The following is a 24,466-nucleotide window of genomic DNA, read 5'->3' as shown; positions in this document are numbered from 1 at the left end:
CCTGATATCCAGAGTTAGGAAATCCACGAAGTGGGATCCCTCATATAAGATTTCATGTGAAAGGATGGCCTTTCTGAAAGGAAAAGGCCGTCCTTTTCCTTTCAGAAAATTGGTGGCCTACTTGCAGGGGGTTTACTGGTCTTGCAGTCCACATTGAAATTTCATGGAGCCCTGCAAAAATATGCGAAGAGACTACAAATAAGCTGATCACATTTATACTAACTGATAATGACACATCTGGCACTTTTTGCAAGTAGTCTAACTGCCACCTACAGGTTAATTAATCTGAGATGAATTAAAGAACCACATTTTAAGGTGAAAACAAAAGAGCTAATTCAAAATTAGTCAAAAACGGCCATTTAGAACCCAAACCTCAGAGGGTTAGGAGAACAGATGAATATGTTAAGGCAGTATTTCCCAAAGTCTGGGGCGTTCTCCATAGAGGCTGCAGTGCCATTGCAGGGGCGGCGTGGGAAGCAGGATGGACAGGGGTGAAGTAAGGGGGTACGGTCGGGTACTGCGTACCCTAAAAGATTTAGCGGGGGTACGCAGTACCTGCAAGAGAGAGGAGCAGCTGTCTGCTGTAAAACATCAGTGGGTTCACTGTGCAGCCGTGAGTTCACCCACTAATCAACCGTGACTGATTAGTTTTTCAAAAACAATCTAAAACATGACTTAATCAGTTAATAAATATTCCCCCACTCCACCTCCCCAATTTATTCGTGCTTTGCTAGAGCAGCGGTGCAATATGTAGATCGCGGAAGGTTTTGAGTCGATCTCGGCATTAGGTGACAAACTGAACGCAGCCAGGAGGCTGAGACCAGCACGTCCTCCTCTGACTCCTTATCAAAACGTTCATAACTTCAAAAAAAAAGTTGTTTAATATATTAAAGAGTTTTGGTTTAACACAACATGTCAAACAAGCAACACACACTCATGGACACACACTGGACCTGGTTATCAGTAAGGGTGTGAATATTTCCAATGTCTCTGTAACTGATGTCGCCCTGTCGGATCACTTTGCTGTTATCTTTAAATGTTCTTTATCCGTTAACCCACTCGGACAAAAAGCTACTATCACAAAACGTACTTTCACAGAAAACACAGCAGAAACATTTAATCAAATCTACTCTTCTTCCTTGCTCTTACCATATAATGACGTAGATAAGTTGGTAGATGATTTTCAATGCAAACTTTCAGATATCATTGATTACATTTCCCCCATTAAAGTGAAAGTTGTGTCTGGTAGGAAGAAATCTCCATGAAGAAATTCACAAACTGTTCAAGCTGCAAGACAACTCTGCTGTAGGGCCGAACGGAAATGGTGTAAAACTCAACTTCACGTTTATTGTGACATCTACAAAGAAAGACTACGTAACTATCACACAACACTAAAACATGCAAGAGAGGCTTTGTTTGCAGATGTCATAAACAAAAACATTAACAATGCTCGAGCTTTATTTGCTACTGTTGACAGGCTCACAAACCCTCCTGTGGCGCTGCCACCTGAACTTCAATCTAATGCCGCCTGCAACAAGTTCTCCAGTTTCTTTTCAGAGAAAATTCAAAAGATCAGAGGATTAATCTGCACATCCACTCCAAAGCCAGTACCAATGCTGTGCCCAAACAAAACAAAGGCAGGAAAAATGACCCAATTTCAACTACTTAATAACGAATCGATTTGACTCCTTCCAGTCTGGTTTTTGTGCTCACCACAGCACGGAGACGGCCTAGTCAAAGTGTTCAATGACATTCATATAAATACAGACTGTGGGAGAACCACAGTGCTGGTTCTGTTGGACCTCAGTGCAGCCTTCGACACTGTTGACCACGACATTTTACTGAATCAAATGAAGACTTGGGTCGGACTCTCCGGTCCAGTGCTCCACTGGTTTGAATCTTACATAAAGAACAGGGATTTCTTTGTTTCAATTGGAAACTTCTCATCAGAGAGGTCAAAGGTCACATGTGGGGTACCCCAAGGCTCAATCCTAGGACCCCTTCTTTTCAATATTTATATGCTCCCGCTGGCTCAGGTTATAACAGGAAATAAGATCAGCTACCATAACTATGCGGATGATACACAGCTCTACATCACGATGTCAGCAGGTGACTCTGAACCCATCCAATCACTGAACAGATGCTTAGAACAGATTAATGTGTGGATGTGCCAAAACTCTTTCCAGCTGAACAGAAATAAAACTGAAGTTATTATCTTTGGACCTAAAGAGGAGCGATCTAGAGACAATGCACAGCTTCAGTTATTACAACTGAAAACCAGCGATCAGCCCGAAACCTGGGAGTAGTGATGGACTCTGACCTGAACCTTCAAAGCCACATTAAGGCAGTCACAAAGTCGGCCTTCTATCACCTGAAGAACATCTCCAGGATTAGAGGACTAATGTCTCAGCACAATCTAGAGCAGGGGTCCCCAAGCTACGGCCCGCGGGCCGGATCCGGCCCACCACGTCATTTGGTCCGGCCCCCTGAACAATGCCGGATCCAGCCCGCCTCCTCATACCAGAGAGCATTCAGTGTTTTTTTTCATATATTGTATTTTCCGGTTTATATGTGGATTTTTCTTCAACCACCAGGGCTCTTGAGCAGATGTGAAACTAACTTTCCCTCAATGGAACATATACTAGTCAGTCCCAGTCACCGTTTAACTCACGGTTTTTTCCATTTGCATTCTGGGTAAAAATCTATCTAAAAGCGCGAATGCCCACCCCCCCGCTCGACAGTTTCAAAGACAGAACAGCCCTTCTTCCTCCCCCTCGACAAGAATTTTCTAAGGTTTCTTTCTCCAAAAACTAAGACCGGCCCCCGACCAGAGAAAGGAACAGCTATGTGGCCCTCGCAGGAAAAAGTTTGGGGACCCCTGATCTAGAGAAACTCATCCATGTGTAACCTGGTTGTAATTCTCTTTTGTTATAATTACACAAAATGTATTTTTTTACTATTTGTCTTGTTCCTTATCTTACTGAAACACCTCTGTCATTGTTTTAACCGTGTTACTTTAAGATTGAAGCCCCTCCCTTTTATTTCTTCTTCTGTGGTATTGTCTTTAAATTGTTTGTGCCCCTTAGCCCCTCCCCTTTTGTCATGTTGTCCTGCGGGAGAGGTGTGTGCGTTTTATTTTTCCATCTAAATACATTCAGTTTATTTATAGATCTATTAAGTTAATTTTTGTTATATACTTTTGTTTTGTGTAGGACTTGGAGCGGGCAGCCTTTAACACGATTGTTTTGTTTGTATTCTCGTCAGGTATGTTGTACAAAAATGTTTATTTAGTTTTTTTTGTAAGTTGTGAGAGGTGTTTCCCCGCCCCTTTTGTCATGTTGTCCTGCGGGAGAGGACTTGGAGTGGGCAGCCTTTAACACGATTGTTTTGTTTGTATTCTCGTCAGAAATAAACCGAGAATCATCTTTTAAAAGATAAACTGCGTCACGGCCTGTTCACTCAATAACCAGCACAACGCAGAAAAGGATCCGGTTACACATGCGTTTATCTTCAGCCGCATTGATTACTGCAACAGCGTCTTCACAGGTCTGACTAATAAATCAATCAAACAGCTGCAGCTGATCCAGAACGCTGCTGCTCGCGTTCTCACTAAAACCAGGAAGATAGAGCACATAACACCAGTTTTAAAGTCCCTTCACTGGCTCCCTGTAGCTCAGAGAATAGACTTTAAAATACTGTTGTTAGTTTATAAATCACTGAACGGTTTAGCACCACAATACATTAAAGATCTGTTATTGCTGTACCAACCTTCTAGACCCTTCAGATCTTCTGGTTCTGGTCTGCTCTGCATCCCCAGAACCAGAACCAAGCGAGGAGAAGCAGCATTCAGTTTCTACACACCACGGATTTGGAATAAACTACCAGAAAACTGTAAAACAGCTGAAACAATGGGTGCCTTTAAATCTCAACTTAAAACCCACCTGTTTAGAGTTGCTTATGGCTAAATTAAGATTAGAGTGTGGGTTTTGATGTCTTTGATGTTTTTAATGTTTTTATCTTTTCTTTTTATCTAGTTATTAACTTCTTTTGTTTTTTTCACACCGTCTATGTAAAGCCCCCCGGAAAACATCCCAGTTAAACGAATCTATAAATAAGGGTGTGAATGGCATTCACACCCATATTGTTAAAATGGCATTTAGTTAAAATGGCATTTTAACTAAAACTCTGAGGTGAGACGTTTAATTGAAGTCCTACAAGGGATGCGGGTTTTAATGTTTTTATCTTTTTTTTAACCTTTTTTTCTTTTTCTTTAAAAAAGTGTTCTCTTTGTCTTTCTGTTTATTCACTGTCACATGCTGTTTTTATTTTAATTATGTAAAGCACTTTGAAATGCCTTGCTGCTAAAATGTGCTATACAAATAAAATTTGATTGATTGATTGATTAAAGAACAACAACAACAACAAAAATCAACAAAACATACTCAAACTAATGACCCGACAACAATAATAATCTGAGTAATTGTTTCAACAAGGTGTTGCGCAATTCTGTGCGTTTCAGTTCCATTACCAAAATAACTAGCAGAGCAGGAGTTTGAAATTAACTAATCAACCACCACTGTGTTCAGGGAGGCTTATTAATGATTGCAAAATAAATATCAAGCCTGAAAACGTGATATCGTAATGGATTGAATGTTTTAAATGTAATCTGTGTTCAGCGGTTGCCACGGCAACAGGTGTGCTTAAACGACAAAGGGAGACGGAGAGTAAAAACGTGCGAGTGGTTTAGAGTTGATCATCTGTTCCGGTTGTTTTACCTTTGTCTTGGCTCATTACAGCCGCTGTAGTTTCTGAACGTTCAATAAACGACAAACTTTGACTAATTACCTCGTTCTTTGTGAGTAAATGTCAATCACAACAAACATCAAACATGGTAAATATGTTTCATTAAGTATTTAACAAACAAATGGCTTCTACTGCGAAAATTATATGAAATTTAATTAATTGTCTAATTTGGAGGCTCTAAATACATCAAGGACAAAGCCTCAACGGACGATGTGCTCAACGAATGTCTCAGGCAATGGAGAACAGAGGACGAGGTGCTGGAGGAACCATCATGGGAGGACAAGCCCCTACATGGGATGTACCACCGACAAAAAACTGAAGTGGCTGATATCAGGAAATCCTACCAATGGCTGGAGAAAGCTGGACTCAAGGACAGCACGGAGGCCCTCATCTTGGCCGCCCAGGAACAGGCCCTAAACACCAGAGCAATAGAGGCTCAGATCTACCACACCAGACAAGACCCAAGGTGTAGGTTGTGCAAGGAGGCCTCTGAGACAGTCCAGCACATAACAGCAGGGTGCAAGATGCTGGCAGGGAAAGCGTACATGGAACGACATAACCAAGTGGCGGGCATAGTGTACAGGAACATCTGTGCAGAATATGGACTGGAAGCCCCGAGGTCAAAGTGGGGGACACCCCCAAAGGTGGTGGAGAATGACCGAGCTAAGATCCTGTGGGACTTCCAGATCCAGACAGACAAGATGGTAATGGCGAACCAACCGGACATTGTGGTGGTGGACAAAGAACAGAGGAAAGCCGTTGTGGTGGATGTAGCAATACCAAGTGACCACAACATCAGGAAAAAGGAGCATGAGAAACTGGAGAAATACCAGGGCCTCAGAGAGGAACTGGAGAAGGCCTGGAAGGTGAAGACCACAGTGGTGCCTGTGGTCATCGGGGCCCTCGGGGCAGTCACCCTCAAACTGGAGCAGTGGCTCAAACAGATCCCAGGAACAACATCAGACATCTCAGTCCAGAAATGTGCAGTTCTAGGCACAGCCAAGATACTGGAGGAGAACCTCAAGCTCCCAGGCCTCTGGTAGAGGACCCGAGCTCAGAGGATGAAAGAGACCACCCACGGAGGGTGAGAAGGGAATTTTTTTTTTTTTTTTTTATATATATATATATATATATATATATATATAGTCATAGTACCCCCAAGAATTTACAACTACTTTCACCCCTGAGTATGGATGAATGAAGGGAAAAGAAAACAGTTACACAAACGTGTTTGACTGTAAAGATGATTTGTAATGTGATTTGTTGCAACTTGAAGTGTGAAATAAACTTCAGTGAAGTTTGAAAACAAAATCTGTGTATAGGTTTATGTGTGGTTGAACGATGTGTGTGTCCAGTTGATTTTTGTTTCTTTTTTGGGTGAAATCTTATTGCAATTCATAGGGGGGCTCAGAATAAAATCTTTGGGAACCACTGTGTTAAGGGAAGTTTGTAGGAGGACCGTAAACAGAGAAATTTAATAATAGGGAGTAATAATGAAAACAAATAAAATTTATAATAAGAAAGAGTTGGACATGGAAGTAAGATGGGCACAATGGAAGAAAACAGCACTAAACAACAGAAACCCAGGAACGTAAATAATGAACAAAGAGTGACATGGAAACCAGGTGAGTCTAATCAAGGGATGCAGAACGGAAACATAGAACAACAAAACTGAATGAAGGTCTAGTACATACTAAAGATTAGTGCTTATTAGGGACAGAGCGAAACAAAATATAAAGACTCCACAAACCTAAAGATAAAAATATAAACCAAAACGAACAGAGAACAGAACACAAGAAAAATGTTTAAAACAACACCAAAAATCTTGAAACAAAGAAATTAGCCTGTGTGGCAAGACCTTGACAACAATAATGCGCAACCTAAAAATGATCAAAATGGAAAAAATGGAAATAAAACACTACTGGATCACAAAAGACAAACTGTCACAGAATAATTACAGTATGTTGAAATGCACTAAAGTCAATGAAGATAAAAACAATGATTGCAGAATTTGGGACCTGAATGTGTTTCCTAAAGTCATACAGGGTGAATTTTGTCTACAGATAAAACTGTTAAAGTTTAGAAAACAAATACCAGTTTGATAACTCTCGTTTGCCATTGTTCTGTAAAACACATTTTACCCTCAGGTGAGTTTCTGGTTTGAATTACAGTGGGTTCTCTGGAAACGCAAAGAACAACAAGAAAAGAATGCCAGAAACCGGATCAGCAGGTCCGGTTTCTCACACTCTGCTGTTTCCTTCTCATCTTTCCCAAACCCTGATATCAGCTCTAAAGGCTCTACATGAAACTAGTCTTTAGCTAAAATATTTTTTTACATGTGATCAAAGAGGGTAACATATTTCTGGAACAAGATTTCTATAAGTCCATAAAAAAGAGACTTTTTTTGATAACAGAATGAAATATGTTTAACACGCATACATGACTATAAAAATACAGGCTCTACATGTCACAAACGAGTTTTGATTATTATTTTTTTTATCAGAAGCATTTTTACAAATTATTTCTCCTCAAACCATATTCAGTTGTGAACTGTCTTGATAGCGGCCTGTTTCCTGATATTTCATGGCACCTACTATAGAATAGCTGGAGGATTGAGGTCAATGTGGCTGATGATAACACATGTTTTTACCAAGGACCAGGTGTGTATTTATGAAAATACCAAATAAATTGATTTACATCAGTTAATGCAGCAGAGCACTGCATGATGTCACCTTAGACCCTTTCAACATTTTGACCGACATTTTAAAAAAAATCGGTCATGTTCTATTTTTACCCGTCAAATTATAATCATATTAACAAAGGCAATTTAGCCACATTTTTAAGCGGTTTAGTTAATATTCACCATGAATCCAGATCAAATCACATATAATGCAGATAAATGCATCTAAATTTTTTCTCCGTGACAAAAAACACTGACTTATGGTTAAAAACAATAACTTATTATGTTATTGTGGCCCCAATAACTTATAATAAATTAAATCAAACAACTCACAAATTCTTCAAGATCAGTATCTGCAGAGAAATCTGCACTAGTTCATCGGTCAGTTGATATGTCTGATACAACTGACGGATCCAACAAACCGATCAATTGAACTCTGTGAGTTTCTTACACTGTGTGCAAGGATTTTGTTTTTTTCCCCTGAAACGGACAGAGGTTATGTCTGCCGCGCTTCTCCTGAACGCCGCTCTCCTTCTGGCCGCGGGGGGGTAACGTCTTCCAGCTCTGTTTGTTAAAACTGCAGGGTGAATTAAGTTTAATGTTTTCACAGCGGCGGATTTTGTTATTGATTGATTTTAGTTGCCTCTGCGATGTCTGCCCGTGTGCACCAGTCAACGGTGTAAATTATAACCAGTGGTGGAGAAAGTACTCAAAAAATGTACTTAAGTAAAAGTACAAATATACAGACAAAAATGTATTCAAGTAAAAGTACCACATTAACATTTTACTTAAGTAAAAGTAAAAAAGTCCTGGCTTTTAAAAATACTTAAGTATTAAAAGTAAAAGTACTTGCTGAATGCATTACCTAATCGCTAATATTAAGTGAACCGATCGTATTTAATTTTAATACATCAGAAATGTGTCATTTTAATTAACAATGCCACAGATAAAGCATGTTGTGTTTACTCTCTGTAACGGATGTAACCGGGTGGTTTTATTGGAAGATGTAGTTTACATCTAGTGGTTGTAAATTCCCGCCGTGGTTTGGGCCTTTGAACACATCTAGGCCCCGTTCCCCACCGTCACTTCCGTTCACAGCCTTGTCGGGCTCATTAAGCATATATAGGCACCGGGTGTGCACGCCAATCTGTGTGTGTTTGTTGGGTTCGTCGTTCGAGTTGGCTCTCAGGGCAGATGAGCGCTGGCGCCGTGCTCATCGGGTTGCTGTGAGTGTTCGGATCGTGGACACTTAATACTGGTAGGATAAATGGATTTTTCATGTCATTACTCTACCTGTCTATTATTGTCAGCAGATGTGTCATTGTTTTCTTTTGGTATTGCAGACTGCTGCTGTTGCCTATTGTGCTCCCACAAAATATTCAGAACCACAAACCGTGCAGAACCAGAACAGCATAGCTCCTTATTTTTATTAGCGTGTTGGGCACAGCCTTAGGACGGGGTTGGGGCAATGCGGGATTTGTTTTTCTTTTTTTTTTCCTAACATTATTTGGTGTTATTTTGTATTTCTACTAATCTGGTTTGCATTCGTTTGGTTCCAATTGCTTCTAGTCTTGTCCTGGGTTTTTGAGCCTATTGCGTTTTAAATTAGAATAATAAAGTCTATTTTTAATATTGTAAAAGAATGTATAAATAAAACATATTTTGTATACTATTTCTGTTTCCTCATTCTCAGCCAGACCTACCTGGGTATCATTAATTGGGAAACTCTAGACCACTTGATATTTCAGTAGTCTACTAGTTGGCTTTAGGGCCACGTCCTCAGTCATAATCCGGGTGCTTTCCCCCGTGTTACAATTTTCTGGCGTTGTCGGCAGGATCTGGCTGTTGGAACAGATAGTATACATATTTTTACATTCATTTCTGATACCGATAGTGTTGGTTCTGTGGTAGTGGTGCTTTAGTAGAGAGCATTATTGCTGTATTTATTCATTGTTTGGAGCGCTTAGAGTGTGGGAGCATAATAGTACAACAGTAGGCACATCGTGGGACCTGGCTGGATATTTCCGCCTGTGAACGAGGATCAGCGTTCCTGGTGCGATGGCTGAGGAACTTCAAGAACTCCGGGCTCGAGTCCAGCAGTTGGAGGCCGAAAGGAGCCGTCTGCAGCAGGAGAGGGATTCTGCACGGGCAAATTCAAATCAACAGGATGATGAACAAGCTGGCCCGAGTACAAGTGGAGCTCCGATGAACACTAGGACAACTGATCGCATAATCTACCTGCCGAGGGAGCGAAAGTGTCCAATCTTTCGAGGAACTCATGGTGTCGGGGTGGAAGAGTGGATAGAAGAGGTTCGCACCAGCATGCGAGTCCGCCATGTTGGACCCACAGATCAGGCTGCTTTCATTTTTGACCATCTTGAAGGTGAAGCTCGAGATGAGATTAAATATAGATCCTCAGCTGAACGTGAGAATCCAGAAACTGTTTTCACCATTTTAAAAGAACTGTATGGTTGCCAACAGTCATATGTCTCATTACAGGAGGACTTCTTTTCACGGAGACAATTAGATGGTGAATCTTTGCAGGAATTCTCTCATTCATTGTTTTGCTTGATGGACAAAGTTAGATCTAATTCTCCTCATGCTATGGCAAATGCTGACATTTTACTTCGTGATCAATTTATTCAAAATGTTAGTAATTCTGACCTGCGTAGAGAGCTAAAGCGTTATGCTCGTGATAATCCGAGGTGTACATTACTGGAGGTTAGAGCTGAGGCAATTATGTGGGAGCGTGAGGGCGGGGTGGAAAATAAAAGTAGTGTTGTCCCCTCTTTTTGTGCTGTACAGAGTGCCAGTGTGTCCCCTCCCCAAATTGATTCTCCAGCTAGTTCTGTTGCCTCTCAACTTGCTACTCTGACTGTAATTGTACAAAAGCAGCAGGAACAGTTGGATCAGATTACTCAATCTCTTGCAGCTATGCAGCAGTCCCCTGTGGCTAGGCCTCCCAGTTCTAGTAGTGTGATTTGTCACAAATGTCAGCAACCCGGCCACATTGCCCGGTATTGTACCGCTCGTGGCCATTTTAAGTCTACACGCACAAGCGGTGCCCCTCAGGTCCAATCCACCCCTAGCCATCAGCGGTCGGAAAACTAACTCCCCCTAGTGTTAGGAGCCAGACATTAGGAGGGGGTGGTTTAGGCTCGGTGGGTCCCCAAATTGAAGAGGTGAAGGAGTGTTTAATTGCATCGTGCCCTCAAGTCACTGTAAAACTATCTGGAGTTCCAGTCCAGTGTATTCTTGACACTGGTTCTATGGTTTCTACCATTTCAGAAAGCTTCTTTAAAAAGCATTTTCCAAATAAGTTAAAGGTATGCCATTGGTTAGAGTTGAGAGCTGCAAACGGTTTGAATATTCCTTACTTGGGTTATCTCGAGCCTGATATTGAGGTGTGTGGAATGGTAATCCCCAGAAGAGGGATCCTTGTTGTTAGGGACCCTCCAGGTCAGGCCAGTTCACCTCAAATACCAGGCATAATCGGGATGAACGTAATAAAGGCCTACTATCTTCAGCTATTTGACCAGTATGGCCCTGATTTGTTTAATCTTCAATCTGTTCAGGGGGCACAGTCTTCCTGGCTTCCTGCCTTTCAGTTATGTCAGCAGACTGAGGTTCAAGAAGGCCATATTCAAACCAGTGTTGCAAAACTTCGTGGTAGAAGACCTGTTGAAGTCCCTGCAGGCACTATTAAGTTTGTACCTGCCACATGTTCAGCCATGTTAGCGCTGGCTGGGGCAGCATTAATTGAGCCGTTGGATGTAAAGTTTAGCTTACCTGAGGGTTTGCTAGTGTCTCCTTCCCTTTTGCAGGTTTTTCGGGGCACTGTTTATGTTCCTGTGGTGAATGTAGGGGTGTGTACAGTCACATTAAGACCCCGTTGTGCTCTGGGTCTTTTGTCTCCTGTAAAAGTGGTCAGCCTGCCGTCAGAGTTACAGGAAGTTCCTTGTGCACATGAGCAAGTCGTGGTTGCAGTCAGGTCCCATACTGCCAAGACTGGTTCGGTTGGAGAGAAGATAACATCACTTAATCTCTCTATGCTGGACAGTGAAGAGCAGCATAAGGTGAGAACATTGTTGCTAAAGTACGAGTCTGTGTTCTCTGCTTTTGATGGCGACCTTGGTGTTACTAATTTAATTGAGCATAGCATTCCATTGTTAGACAATGTTCCTGTGCGGCAGAGGTATCGGCGTATCCCTCCATCTGAATATGAGGCAGTTAAGTCCCATATTAACCAGCTGCTGGCAACCCAGGTTATCAGAGAGAGCAGTAGCCCTTATGCATCACCAATTGTTCTGGTCCGAAAGAAGGACGGCAGTCTTCGCCTATGTGTGGACTACAGACAACTTAATAAAAAGACCAGAAAAGACGCTTTTCCACTGCCCCGAATAGAGGAAACATTGGACTCTCTATCAGGCGCCCGCTGGTTCACAACCATGGACCTTGTTTGTGGCTATAACCAAGTTCCAGTTGCAGAGAATGATCGCCCAAAAACGGCCTTTTGCACGCCTTTTGGCCTGTTTGAATTTAATCGCATGCCATTCGGGTTGTGTAATGCACCAGGAACTTTCCAACGTTTAATGGAGAGGATGTTCGGGGCTCAGCATGGTCAGTCACTCTTGCTATATCTGGATGATATTATTGTGTTTTCTTCCAGTGTTGACCAGCACCTGGCACGGTTGGAGGTGGTGTTAAGTCGCCTGAAACAAGAGGGATTGAAGGTCAAGTTGGAAAAATGTGACTTCTTTAAAAAGCAGGTGCAGTACCTGGGACATCTCATCTCTGAGGACGGCGTGGCCACGGACCCAGACAAGATTGCAGCAGTGTCAAACTGGCCTCACCCTACAAATGTATCAGAGCTGCGGTCATTCCTGGGATTTGCCAATTATTATCGAAGGTTCGTAGAAGGTTTTTCTCAACTGGCTGGCCCGCTCCATCGTCTTGTTTCAGAACATGCTGGATCGAAGGCGAGTCAAGGACGAGGAAAACTATTGGGAGGAGCATGGTCACAAGACTGCGAAAGGAGCTTCCAGGAGCTCAAGGCCAAGCTTGTAAGTGCTCCCACTCTTGCTTTTGCTGATTTTTCCCTGCCTTTTATTTTAGAGGTCGACGCCAGCCACCATGGACTAGGAGCTGTGTTGTCTCAGGAACAGGGTGGCCGAGTACGACCCATTGCATATGCCAGCCGCAGTTTGCATGCTGCTGAGAAGAGTTATAGCTCCATGAAACTTGAGATGTTGGCCATGAAGTGGGCTATGGCTGAAAAGTTCAAGGAGTACCTGTGGGGCCACCGATGTGTCGTTTGGACTGACAACAACCCACTGAGCCATTTGGACACTGCCAAATTGGGTGCCACGGAGCATCGATGGGTTGCTGAACTTTCTGCATTTGACTATACGGTCAGATATCGTCCAGGCCGTGTGAATAAGAATGCTGACGCCCTCTCAAGGCAATCAACAAGTGGGGACAGAACACAACTACACCACCACCTCCCAGGGACAGCCATCCCAGAACAAATCTGTGAGATGTCGAGGGGGGTGCAGGAGGATGCTGTGCAGTTGGCGATCACTGTCCTTCCATCCCGCAGCAGAGACGATCTGTGCCTACTTCAAGGGGCTGATCCGTCCATTTCAGCCTTCCTGGAGTTTTGGCAGCAGCAAAGAGTGCCGAGCCGGGCTGAGAAGGAGTGTCTAGGGCCGGGCGCCCGTGGACTTCTGAAACAGTGGGACCGAATTGTCCAGAAGGAAGGCCTTTTGTATCGGCGCACCTGGAGACCAGATGGTGGAGAAGAAGTTCTTCAGTTTCTTCTCCCAGAGAGTCTAAAACCAGAGGTGTTGCAGGAGCTTCATCAACATCATGGCCACCAGGGGGTCGAGAGGACGACTGATGTGGTGAAGCAGAGGTGTTTCTGGCCAGGAGTGGATAAAGATGTAAAGGATTGGTGCCAACAGTGTGAGAGGTGTACCCTTGCTAAGAACACCCAGCCAAGAGTTCGAGCTCCTATGGGTCACCTGCTTGCTTCAAGACCAAATCAGCTGCTGGCCATCGATTTTACACTTTTGGAACCAGCCCGTGATGGAAGGGAGCTTGTGATGGTGATGACAGATGTATTTTCGAAGTTCACCCAAGCCATCCCTACTCGTGATCAGAAAGCGACGACAGTGGCAAAGGTCCTGGTTCGTGAGTGGTTTTACCGTTTTGGAGTGCCGGCCCGTATCCACTCTGACCAGGGGAGGAACTTTGAAGGTGTCCTAGTACAACAGTTATGTGAGTTGTATGGAGTTCAGAAAAGTCGCACCACACCCTACCACCCGCAGGGAAATGGACAATGTGAACGTTTTAATCGAACTATGTTCAATCTGCTTCGCTCCCTAGCTCCAGATGAAAAGCGAAATTGGCCAGAACATCTCCCACAGCTGGTCTTCCACTATAACACCACTTCCCATCAGTCGACTGGTGAATCTCCTCACTTCCTCATGTTTGGACAAGAGCCCCACTTGCCAGTGGATTTTCTGCTTGGCCATCTTCCTGAGCCCACAGAAGCTAAAGTGTGTGATTGGGTGGCAGAGCACAGGAGGCGCCTAAATGTGGCCATTGATGTTGTTAAAGGCAGAGTGGAGTTGGCAGCCCACAGGAGAAAAGTGAGGCATGATGAGAAAGTCCGGTGTGAGCCACTTCAAGTTGGACAAAGAGTGTATCTGCGTGATGTTGGCCCAGGGCGCAGAAAGATCCAGGATGCCTGGGGGTCTACAGTGTACAAAGTTGTGAGGGCGCCAAGTTCAGGTGGTGTTGTATATTCAGTTGCTCCAGTTGATAAGCCTCACCTTGTTAGACAAGTGCACCGTACCTCCATAAAGCCTGCCCTGTCACCTTCAGAGACCTGCTATGATGATTGGCCACCGAGAGCACCGGAGGAGAACAGTGACGAGGAGGATGTGGAGTCGGGATCTTGGCTGGTGTGCCGAGAGGCTGTTGGTAATCCACCCAGGCCTGTGGTCCCAGAACCATCAGAGAGGCCTCCAGCTCGAACACCTGTTCAGGTGCCGTCGGCTTCGCAAACTCCTCAGAGCACTAGGGCTGCCCCTAGAAAGTCCACCCGTAAAACTGCAGGCAAGCACTCCAATCCTCAGCATCTCCCAAGATCAGCTATGAGTGAAGACAGAGGGGCTGCTGGTTCTCTGGTTCCAGGTGTTAGCAGCATGGCTACAGCCATTTTTCGACCTTGGTCATAGTTTTACTTAATCGGTGGGTCACCGATTCATAGAGGGGGGGTAGGATGTAACCGGGTGGTTTTATTGGAAGATGTAGTTTACATCTAGTGGTTGTAAATTCCCGCCGTGGTTTGGGCCTTTGAACACATCTAGGCCCCGTTCCCCACCGTCACTTCCGTTCACAGCCTTGTCGGGCTCATTAAGCATATATAGGCACCGGGTGTGCACGCCAATCTGTGTGTGTTTGTTGGGTTCGTCGTTCGAGTTGGCTCTCAGGGCAGATGAGCGCTGGCGCCGTGCTCATCGGGTTGCTGTGAGTGTTCGGATCGTGGACACTTAATACTGGTAGGATAAATGGATTTTTCATGTCATTACTCTACCTGTCTATTATTGTCAGCAGATGTGTCATTGTTTTCTTTTGGTATTGCAGACTGCTGCTGTTGCCTATTGTGCTCCCACAAAATATTCAGAACCACAAACCGTGCAGAACCAGAACAGCATAGCTCCTTATTTTTATTAGCGTGTTGGGCACAGCCTTAGGACGGGGTTGGGGCAATGCGGGATTTGTTTTTCTTTTTTTTTTCCTAACATTATTTGGTGTTATTTTGTATTTCTACTAATCTGGTTTGCATTCGTTTGGTTCCAATTGCTTCTAGTCTTGTCCTGGGTTTTTGAGCCTATTGCGTTTTAAATTAGAATAATAAAGTCTATTTTTAATATTGTAAAAGAATGTATAAATAAAACATATTTTGTATACTATTTCTGTTTCCTCATTCTCAGCCAGACCTACCTGGGTATCATTAATTGGGAAACTCTAGACCACTTGATATTTCAGTAGTCTACTAGTTGGCTTTAGGGCCACGTCCTCAGTCATAATCCGGGTGCTTTCCCCCGTGTTACACATAGTTTAGACTTAGATATGTGATTCTATGCATCATAATTTCAGGGTGGAAAGATCTTGTCTCTTGTCCTAACATAGCATGAACGTCACTTTTTTTTTTTTTGCCACTAGTGGCTTTTATTTTGAAAGAAATCCAACTGAAAAGGTGGGCAGGGAAGGACATGGAACCAAGGAGCCACGTAGCAGAGTTGTAGTCTAGACCACCAAACCCGAGACCAAGCCCAGCGCCAGTGTTGTGGTACTCGAGAACGGTCTTGGTCTCGATACTGGACTTAAGACCATTTTTTGATGGTATCGGTCTCGTCTCGGACTCGACCGTATTTGGTCTCGGTCTTGTCTCGATCTCGGACGCTGAGGACTTGGCATTTTATTTCAAGACCAGTCGAGACCGCAACTGTTAAAATATCACTAAACATACAGCATACTATCTAGTTTATTTGTTAACATCTTTGTTTTCAGTGGATGCAAAACGCACCGATTAAATTCCAAGCAATAAAATCCAAGCAATAACGTGACTTGCCAAATACGTGTTTCTGTTTCTCCCCTCCCACCTTTCACTCGCATGCAGAGCAAAATAAAGCGCCTGGCAAGAAGAGAACAGGAAGCCAAGACCTCTCCCTGTAGGAGTGACAGGTTAAGTGAGGTCCCTGGAACTCCAAAAATGGCAATTAGTGGATCGCTTTGGATCTGGATTCCAAAAACCCCTGAGAGTATGGAAAAGACATAGTTCTAAACGTTTTGTAAGCTCGGGCAAAAGAAAACCATATGACTTAAGTTGCAGGGAGAGGTCTGGCATCTGTCACACTGGTCCAAAATCGAAGGAAACATTTTAGATATATGGGATTTTGAGAAGTGGACTCTGTTTATCACTTTAAACTGTTCAAGCTGTAACCTGGTACATGGTGTGCTTTGGCGTATGCTAAAAATAACTTTATCCCACCATGAATCAGACAGTTCAACACCCAATTCTTGTTCCCAAACAATTCTGGTTTTACCCGATGAATCGGGCTCAATTGCCATAAGCTTTCCATATATATTAGAAGGGTGATTTCAGATTGGGTTTCAAAACTAGAAGGTCGACCCATGGTGGGTCAGCAGGAAGGGTTGGAAAATTTGGGAACAGCGAAGAAACACAGTGTCTAATTTGGAAATAGATGAACAGATGAGAAGTAGATAGGTTAAATTTTGAGGACAACTCTGAAAAACTAAGAAATAGACCATCTTTGAAGAGATCTCTCATTGTTCTAATGCCTCTCTCATGCCAAACTCTGTAGGCAACATTAGTGGTCGTGGGAGAAAATATATGATTTTTTTAATAACGGCATTTTATTAGATGGAGACATAAATTTATAATTCTTTTTCACTGTTGTACCACTGTGTCACTGTGTGGAAAAAGTTTTTTTTTTTTGTTCCAGAGCAAACATTTGAGAGACTATTGCAAAATACGACAATCATTTTATATATTTTTACTGTAATAGAATGAAGATGGAAACACTGATATTTTGATCTAAATCCACAAGACGACTTATGGATTTTAAGAGTAGAGATGCCGATTTGTTTTCTTAAAAGTAGAATGTTGTTCATGAACATTTGGTATAAAATGTCAGGCGTTATCAACCTTTAGTCAGCCAGCCACGTTTCATGTCCTGATTATAACAAGTGTTGGGTATTTTTCTCGAACCTAAATAAATGAACCACAGACAACGTATATGAATTTTAAGAACTTTTGCAAAAGGAGAAATCTCCATCAACAACTTCATCAGCCGTTCACAGAGAATTCTGATCTGCTTCCGCGTGAGCCCCTGTTTTATTGTCAAAGCAGAACAGCCAAAAGGGGCAGTCAGGAAGAACAACAAAGGTCGTAAAACTTCTAACCTAAACAAACCAGCCAGGTGTGATATCTGATCTACGGTCTGAGCCCAGTTCAGCTCTAGGTCAAACTAACACAAGAAGAATTTAAGGTCTGGGAAACACAGAGTTAACTGTCTCACATGAAGATAAACAGACAGTCGTAACCTCCAGGTCAGTTTATACACACATAAGGAAGAGAACACTTTAGACTAAAAATCTTAACATTAGACTGAATATGAACTAAAGTAATAACAAAATGATAATACCAAAAAATATCTAACATTCCCCCCTTTTTATCATTTTACTATGTGTGTAAACTTTATGCAAAAGCCAAGCATAGAAAATAAAATAAAAGAACCAATAAATGCAAAAGTTTTTTTTTTCTAATCTAAACACAGAAAATACACAATGAATAAATGTAATATAATGAAATAAATGAAAAATAAAAGAAACAACAAAAAATCAAATGCAGGTCTCTACAACCACTTGTTGTAGGAGTCATTCAGCAAATGAATGCATCTGTTTATTGATTATTATTTCTTCTTCATGGTTTCCCAACCTATGGCCCGTGGGCCCTAAGAGGATCACTGGTCCTTCTGTTAAGGACTGAGTTAACGGGTACAAAATGAACGATTTTATCTAACATTGTACCTAAAAACCTCTAAAATGTTCTTTTCTGGGTAGATTATTCCTATATGCAAACAGGATTAATGAGCACATTCTTTATCACAGTGGTGTGTGTATAACTTATCTCGCATTTCTCCACTGTCTCACTTCTCGCCTCCCCCTCCTGCTGTTGGCGTCGCTGCAGCTGGTCCTCCCCCCGCCTCTCCTCCAGCTCCCTGTCAGTCCAACTGGCTCTGGTGTTGGATAAGTTGTCCAGACCGTCCCTTAGTGAATGTCCAGGTTGTCCACCAATGAATTTAGTTCCAGTCCAAACGTCCAGCAGGACTCCATACAGTAGTTTGCTGCATGGCAGTTCCCAGATGTCCAGGAATCAGGATCAGCGGACATCTTAGTGCCTTCAGGTGGCAGAAATCATCGTGTCCTTTTTCGCTTCTTTATCAATTGTCATTGGCTGGTGATGAAGGAGGGACGTCATCTGATCTGGCAGGACAGGTTTGAGTTGAGGTCGGAGGTCAGACCCACCGCAGCGAGGCTCAGACAGAGGAAAAGGAAAGAAGCAAATAAGAGTCCATTAGGGTTTGTTCGGCTTTCTGTGTCTTTTTTCTTTTTACAAACATTTTCCATATAACTTTTGTCTTGTGATCGTATAGTGTTTAGCCGCTTATTACCCAATTTTTTAAGAACTCATAAATCCTTTCCTTATTCAAACACATATAAACATGAAACATGTTAAAAGCTGTAGTCTCTTTTATCCTGTACAATATTAACCTTTAAAATGTAGAATGTAAGTTTATGTTAATTTCATCTGTGTCACATTTCACCAGAGAACAATGGATTTCTCTAAATTTGTCGATCTTAGTGCTGCAGACTGTGAGGTCAGCGGGCAGCCCTCCTCTCAAAAAGGCCTAAGAGAGTCAAGAGGCTGGAATAATGTCCAGGTCGGTACCTTACTCTGACCTCTGACCCCTCCAGTTATACAGCCAAAGGATCATTTCACCAAGTTGGTGTTATAATCTGATTGCGACACAATATATTAAACATTGTTCTCTAGGGAGAATTTTATTATTTAATTTTATTTTTCAGCTTCTCCTCCTTCAGGAAAGTCATAATTCCACTTTTAACATACAAGGAAGTTGTTCCCATGTTTTTTATTTCAGTGAGACGTCTCTCAACTGGTTTTTCTTTGAAAATGTAGGAATGATAAAAAACAACAAAACAAACAAACAAACAAACAAACAAACAAACACCAGTGTTTCCTAAAAGTAATTATTTCTGACTTGTGAGGCTTAAACCTAATTTTTAGTAACATTAAATATTATTTTGCATGCACTGGTTTCATACCGAAATTCAATTTCTTTTATTTATTTATTTTTAACAAGCTGAACTTATGTCCACCATTTCATCAATTTAGTCTGGTGGTTTGTCTTTTTGGGGTGTGGTAGAGTCTGATCATGCTGTGTATTTCTCCTGTTTGTGGTCCCCTCACTCCACCATTCCTCTTGTTGCCCCGTGCAGCTTTCTTTGAAGGGCAGTTTCTTGACCAGTAGCCAGTGTTGCCACAAGTCCAACAGACATCGTTGTCCTTTGGTTTATGACTTAGGGGTCGCTGCCTAAAGTGACCTCCTTTGCCTCTGTTTCTCCCCTGGCCTGTTGAGGAGCCGCGGAAAAAGACAGAGGTGTCTACTTCTCCAAAATCCTCCAGATGAAAAACATCTGATCCTGTTTTTTGGTTTTTTGACTACTTTTTCTGCATGACGTGCCCACGTCATCAGCTGTGGGACTGAGGCAGCATCATATTCAACCAGGTGTTTTTTTAATCCAGCCCTCAATTTCAGGGCGGAAACTAGACATTAAAGCGTTTTTTTTTTTAGTTGTTGTTGATATAGCTTTTTAGTTCTTCATCATAAGTGATCCCACTGTGAACTTTGAACTCCTTCTCAAATCATAGACGAAAGTCGTCTACGTCCTCTCCAACTTTTTGTTTAATTTATAACAGATGACTATAATTTGCCTTTTTACGGAAATTTGTTCTAACTCTCTCACACAACGGATCCCATTGTTTTAAAATCATCAGAGACAGCAGGGTTAGCTCCTGGAGGGTATGGAATTGGAGCTAAAATATTATTATTAGTTATTTTCCCTGTATAATTTCCTCTTACTTCTACCCAATCTTTTCCTAATGAGGGTATGGCTGCTTTTAACCATAATTTAGCACACCTTAGTATTTATTTAAATTTAGTCCAGGTTCATTGACTCCTAGGGAGTCCTATGAACTGGAGATCTTTTCAGTAGGCCAGCAATTAAAAATACCTTGTTGTGGTATTCTCCGCTTCAACTCTTATCGAGTGGGAGAATCTTGCCTTTGCATCCACAAGAGGTTTGCTGTTTAACCCCACTGTTTTTATATGAGGTAAAATACTGAGCAGTATTTAGTTACCTATCTACGTGAGGACTTACCCTTAAGAGGTGTCCTCTAAGTAAGGAGGCTCTCTAAGAGCCTTTCCTTTTGCCTTTAGTTGAAACTCTGTCAACTGGGACCCCAACCCTTTGGACTTTAGTCAAAACGCCGTTTGACAAGGACTCTAACCTCTTGGACTTTAGTCAAACTGATATTTGACAAGGACTCTAACCTCTTGGACTTTAGTCAAAACGCCGTTTGACAAGGACTCTAACCTCTTGGACTTTAGTCAAAACGCCGTTTGACAAGGACTCTAACCTCTTGGACTTTAGTCAAAACGCCGTTTGACAAGGACTCTAACCTCTTGGACTTTAGTCAAACTGATATTTGACAAGGACTCTAACCTCTTGGACTTTAGTCAAAACGCCGTTTGACAAGGACTCTAACCTCTTGGACTTTAGTCAAACTGATATTTGACAAGGACTCTAACCTCTTGGACTTTAGTCAAAACGCCGTTTGACAAGGACTCTAACCTCTTGGACTTTAGTCAAACTGATATTTGACAAGGACTCTAACCTCTTGGACTTTAGTCAAAACGCCGTTTGATAAGGACTCTAACCTCTTGGACTTTAGTCAAACTGATATTTGACAAGGACTCAAACCTCAGAGTTTTAGCAGAGCGACATCATACAAGGATTCTCCAACCTCAGAGTTTTAGCAGAGCGACATCATACAAGGATACTCAAACCTCAGAGTTTTAGTCAAAACGCTGTTTAACAAGGATTCTCCAACCTCTAAAATAGCCATTTTAAAAATTCACCTACGTTTCTGTAGTTTTCGGGTTGTCCAGTCGGATCTCGTCACTCCGCCGTTGGCAGACAAAGTCGGACATGTGTCGCTGGCCCAGCGAAGAATTTTGCTTCCTGGGTCTTTCTTTCCAGGTCCAGTTGACTCTGGCCGTGCACGGATTCAGCGCGTCTTCCTCTGCCTGACAGCGGGGGGGAGAGATCCGGGTCACGGCACCAATTAATGTTGGGTATTTTTCTCGAACCTAAATAAATGAACCACAGACAACGTATATGAATTTTAAGAACTTTTGCAAAAGGAGAAATCTCCATCAACAACTTCATCAGCCGTTCACAGAGAATTCTGATCTGCTTCCGCGTGAGCCCCTGTTTTATTGTCAAAGCAGAACAGCCAAAAGGGGCAGTCAGGAAGAACAACAAAGGTCGTAAAACTTCTAACCTAAACAAACCAGCCAGGTGTGATATCTGATCTACGGTCTGAGCCCAGTTCAGCTCTAGGTCAAACTAACACAAGAAGAATTTAAGGTCTGGGAAACACAGAGTTAACTGTCTCACATGAAGATAAACAGACAGTTACGACCTCCAGGTCAGTTTATACACACATAAGGAAGAGAACACTTTAGACTAAAAATCTTAACATTAGACTGAATATGAACTAAAGTAATAACAAAATGATAATACCAAAAAATATCTAACAACAAGTCAAGTTAATAACTAACAGTCTTTCAAAAGACAGAGCTTACATTCAGTAAGCTATATTAATTTTTTTCTTACTTATGCCATCCACTTTATTCTTACGCGTGAATTATGGGCGCGACTTCCGCTGCCCATAATTTTGAGGAAACGCTGCTTCTGTGGTTTGGTTCTAGTCCAGTGGGGAGGTGTTATGCAAGACCTGGAGCGCAGCAGCTGCAGTTATTTCTCTGCTGATTTGCAGCAACAGTTCTGGTTCTGATGGATTAAATAAATCCAGATATTTTATTTTGTTTAATAAATAACATTTCCAGGCCCAATCATAATGATAAATACTCAAATTATGAACTTTATTATTTTTTAAATTCAAACTAAAAATAAAATTCACATCACACCAAGCTTATATTGTGTAGTTCTGGTGTTTTGTAATGAAGCCTTGGCAAAAGTTCAATCTGGAAGACTCTATAGCCTCACCTGCCTCATCAATCAGTGCCTACTCCTATTCACCCTGGATGTCTCAGCAGTGGATCAAGCCTCGCTTCAGCCAATCATTGTTCAAGCTCCAGGAATTTAATGTTTATTTGTCATTAAACTTTCTTTAATCTCTTTCTTTCTCTGACTGAGTCTCTCCAGATTGAACTGTCAGCACAACTCAGATCTATGACAGATTTCAGATCTACTCTGCTTTTCTCTTTTTTACTGTCAGTTCTTCAGAGAAACTAGCTGCTAGCAGCGCTGCTAATTCACGGTCATTCCGTCGCAAAACTTAACAATCAAGTTCCTGTCGCTCTCCGTGTTTAAACCCACAATTACAATCATCTGTACTGAGCAGCTCTCTGAAAGCAGACGGCGTGTCCATAAAGAAGTTTTACTAAATATTGTATTATAACCAAAAAGAGAGATGTGACTTCTATCATCGATATAGAATAGCAAAATATCCTACAAATTACAATGAAATACTGTTACTTCTGCTAGCCACCGGAAGTAACACCCATAATTGTTTCCCTAGTAAGCCCCTCAGTGTGAGGATTTGAGTTTTTTGTGTGTGTTATTTTCTAGGCTTTGTTTCCCTGAGTCTCTGTGGTGTCCTGTTTCTTCCCCCTTGATTGCTTCCCAGGTGTGTCTTATTCCCTAATTACCCTCACTGTGTATTTAAGTCCACCTGTGTCCTTTGTCTCTTGTCGGGTCCTGTCTAATGTCAGTTGTTACTGCGTGTGTCGGGTCTCCAGTAAAACTGTTTAAGTCCTAGTTAGCTTGCATGTTCAGCTCAGCGTTCATCCTCACCGCCTCTCATTCACCACATTATGACACTCAGGAAACCAGACAGAAGTAAAAATAAAATCAAAAATATGTAAATGGTGCAATAAATTAATCAATACGCTGAAAATACACAAAGTACTTTTTAAAAAGAAGAGCCTGACCTCATGTTTAGCATTTTAATTCACCTTCAAGTCCTGCATCTTTTGGTGGAGAACAGTTTTATGTTTCAGTGCCAAGCAATTAGCAATAACATGCCCCGTTTCATGGCAGCTAAATCAGAACATAATTTATTTTTCTCTCCAATATATCATATCATCTTGCTGTTTTATTATCTTTGTCCAGGTCTGGCAGTAGCATTTCTTCCTTAATTAGACAGCTCCAATGTTTTGTATCTTGCCTGTTTTTTAACCTTTCCATATGACCCAAGACCTCATTCTTCAATTATTAAATTGCTTAACAAATACATATTGATTGAAAAACAAATGATAATCATGGGGAAACATTCATTTTAATATCAGTTTAACTAGAAATATCCAATGGCATTAAGGTTCACCTTTTAAAGTTGGCTTTAATTTCTTTAATAATGCATTTTATTTCACAGCACCTTTCAAAACACCCAAGGACACTTTACAACATTAAAAAACAGAAATTATACAGTAAAGAAATGGCTACAAGACACAACCACAAAATGTCTGCACAATTAAAGTGAGAAGGCTAACTTTAACAGATGAGTTTTGAGTTGTGCTTTGAAGGTCAGAAGAGAGTCAGTGCAACAGATGGCAGGGGTGGATCTACTGGGGTGGCAGTTGCCTCCCCAACTAAGAGCCTCGCCACCCCTCTTGGCACCCCAGCTGGCGACTATGAATTCAATAAATAGTTATGGCAAATCGGACATTAAGCACATGAATCTCTTTTTTCCGATAACATTGAATGCAACACAACGTAACCTGACACCTACGCGGCAAGTGCGAGAGAAGGACAGAGCGCCAGGCCCTCTGTCCTTCTCAGATCAATTCAGCCCTCCAGGATTGTCAGCAGCAGGAACAGCAACATTATACTGTATCAGGCAAACGGACTATATTTGCTTTGCATTGTCCCCACATGATGAGTATGATCTTATTTAGTATTAGATTCTTGATTAATATGGGTTGTTGCTATGTTGTTGTACAGTGATTTAAGATCTTGTTGAATGTGCCCCTTTTTAACTTTGAGCCCCCACCCCTC

At 42.0% G+C, this 24,466-nt stretch overlaps 1 protein-coding gene across 1 annotated transcript; it reads left to right on the top strand.

The window, feature by feature from the left end:
- Positions 1 to 8,487: 8,487 nt before the first annotated feature.
- Positions 8,488 to 15,464, top strand: LOC148160923 (uncharacterized). Its single transcript, XM_088002837.1, has 3 exons — positions 8,488 to 9,908; positions 9,983 to 10,009; positions 14,384 to 15,464. Exons 1-3 carry the CDS (start codon positions 9,542 to 9,544, stop codon positions 14,725 to 14,727), a joined length of 738 nt encoding a protein of 245 aa, XP_087858963.1. The 5' UTR covers positions 8,488 to 9,541; the 3' UTR covers positions 14,728 to 15,464.
- The last annotated feature ends 9,002 nt before the right edge of the window (positions 15,465 to 24,466 follow it).

The sequence above is a fragment of the Poecilia mexicana genome, unplaced genomic scaffold (assembly GCF_051168715.1).
Source record: "Poecilia mexicana isolate PSO_F unplaced genomic scaffold, ASM5116871v1 scaffold_2, whole genome shotgun sequence".
NCBI lineage: Eukaryota > Metazoa > Chordata > Actinopteri > Cyprinodontiformes > Poeciliidae > Poecilia > Poecilia mexicana.
The sequence above is the reverse complement of the archived record's forward strand: the minus strand, read 5'-3'. Positions and strand labels throughout refer to the sequence as shown.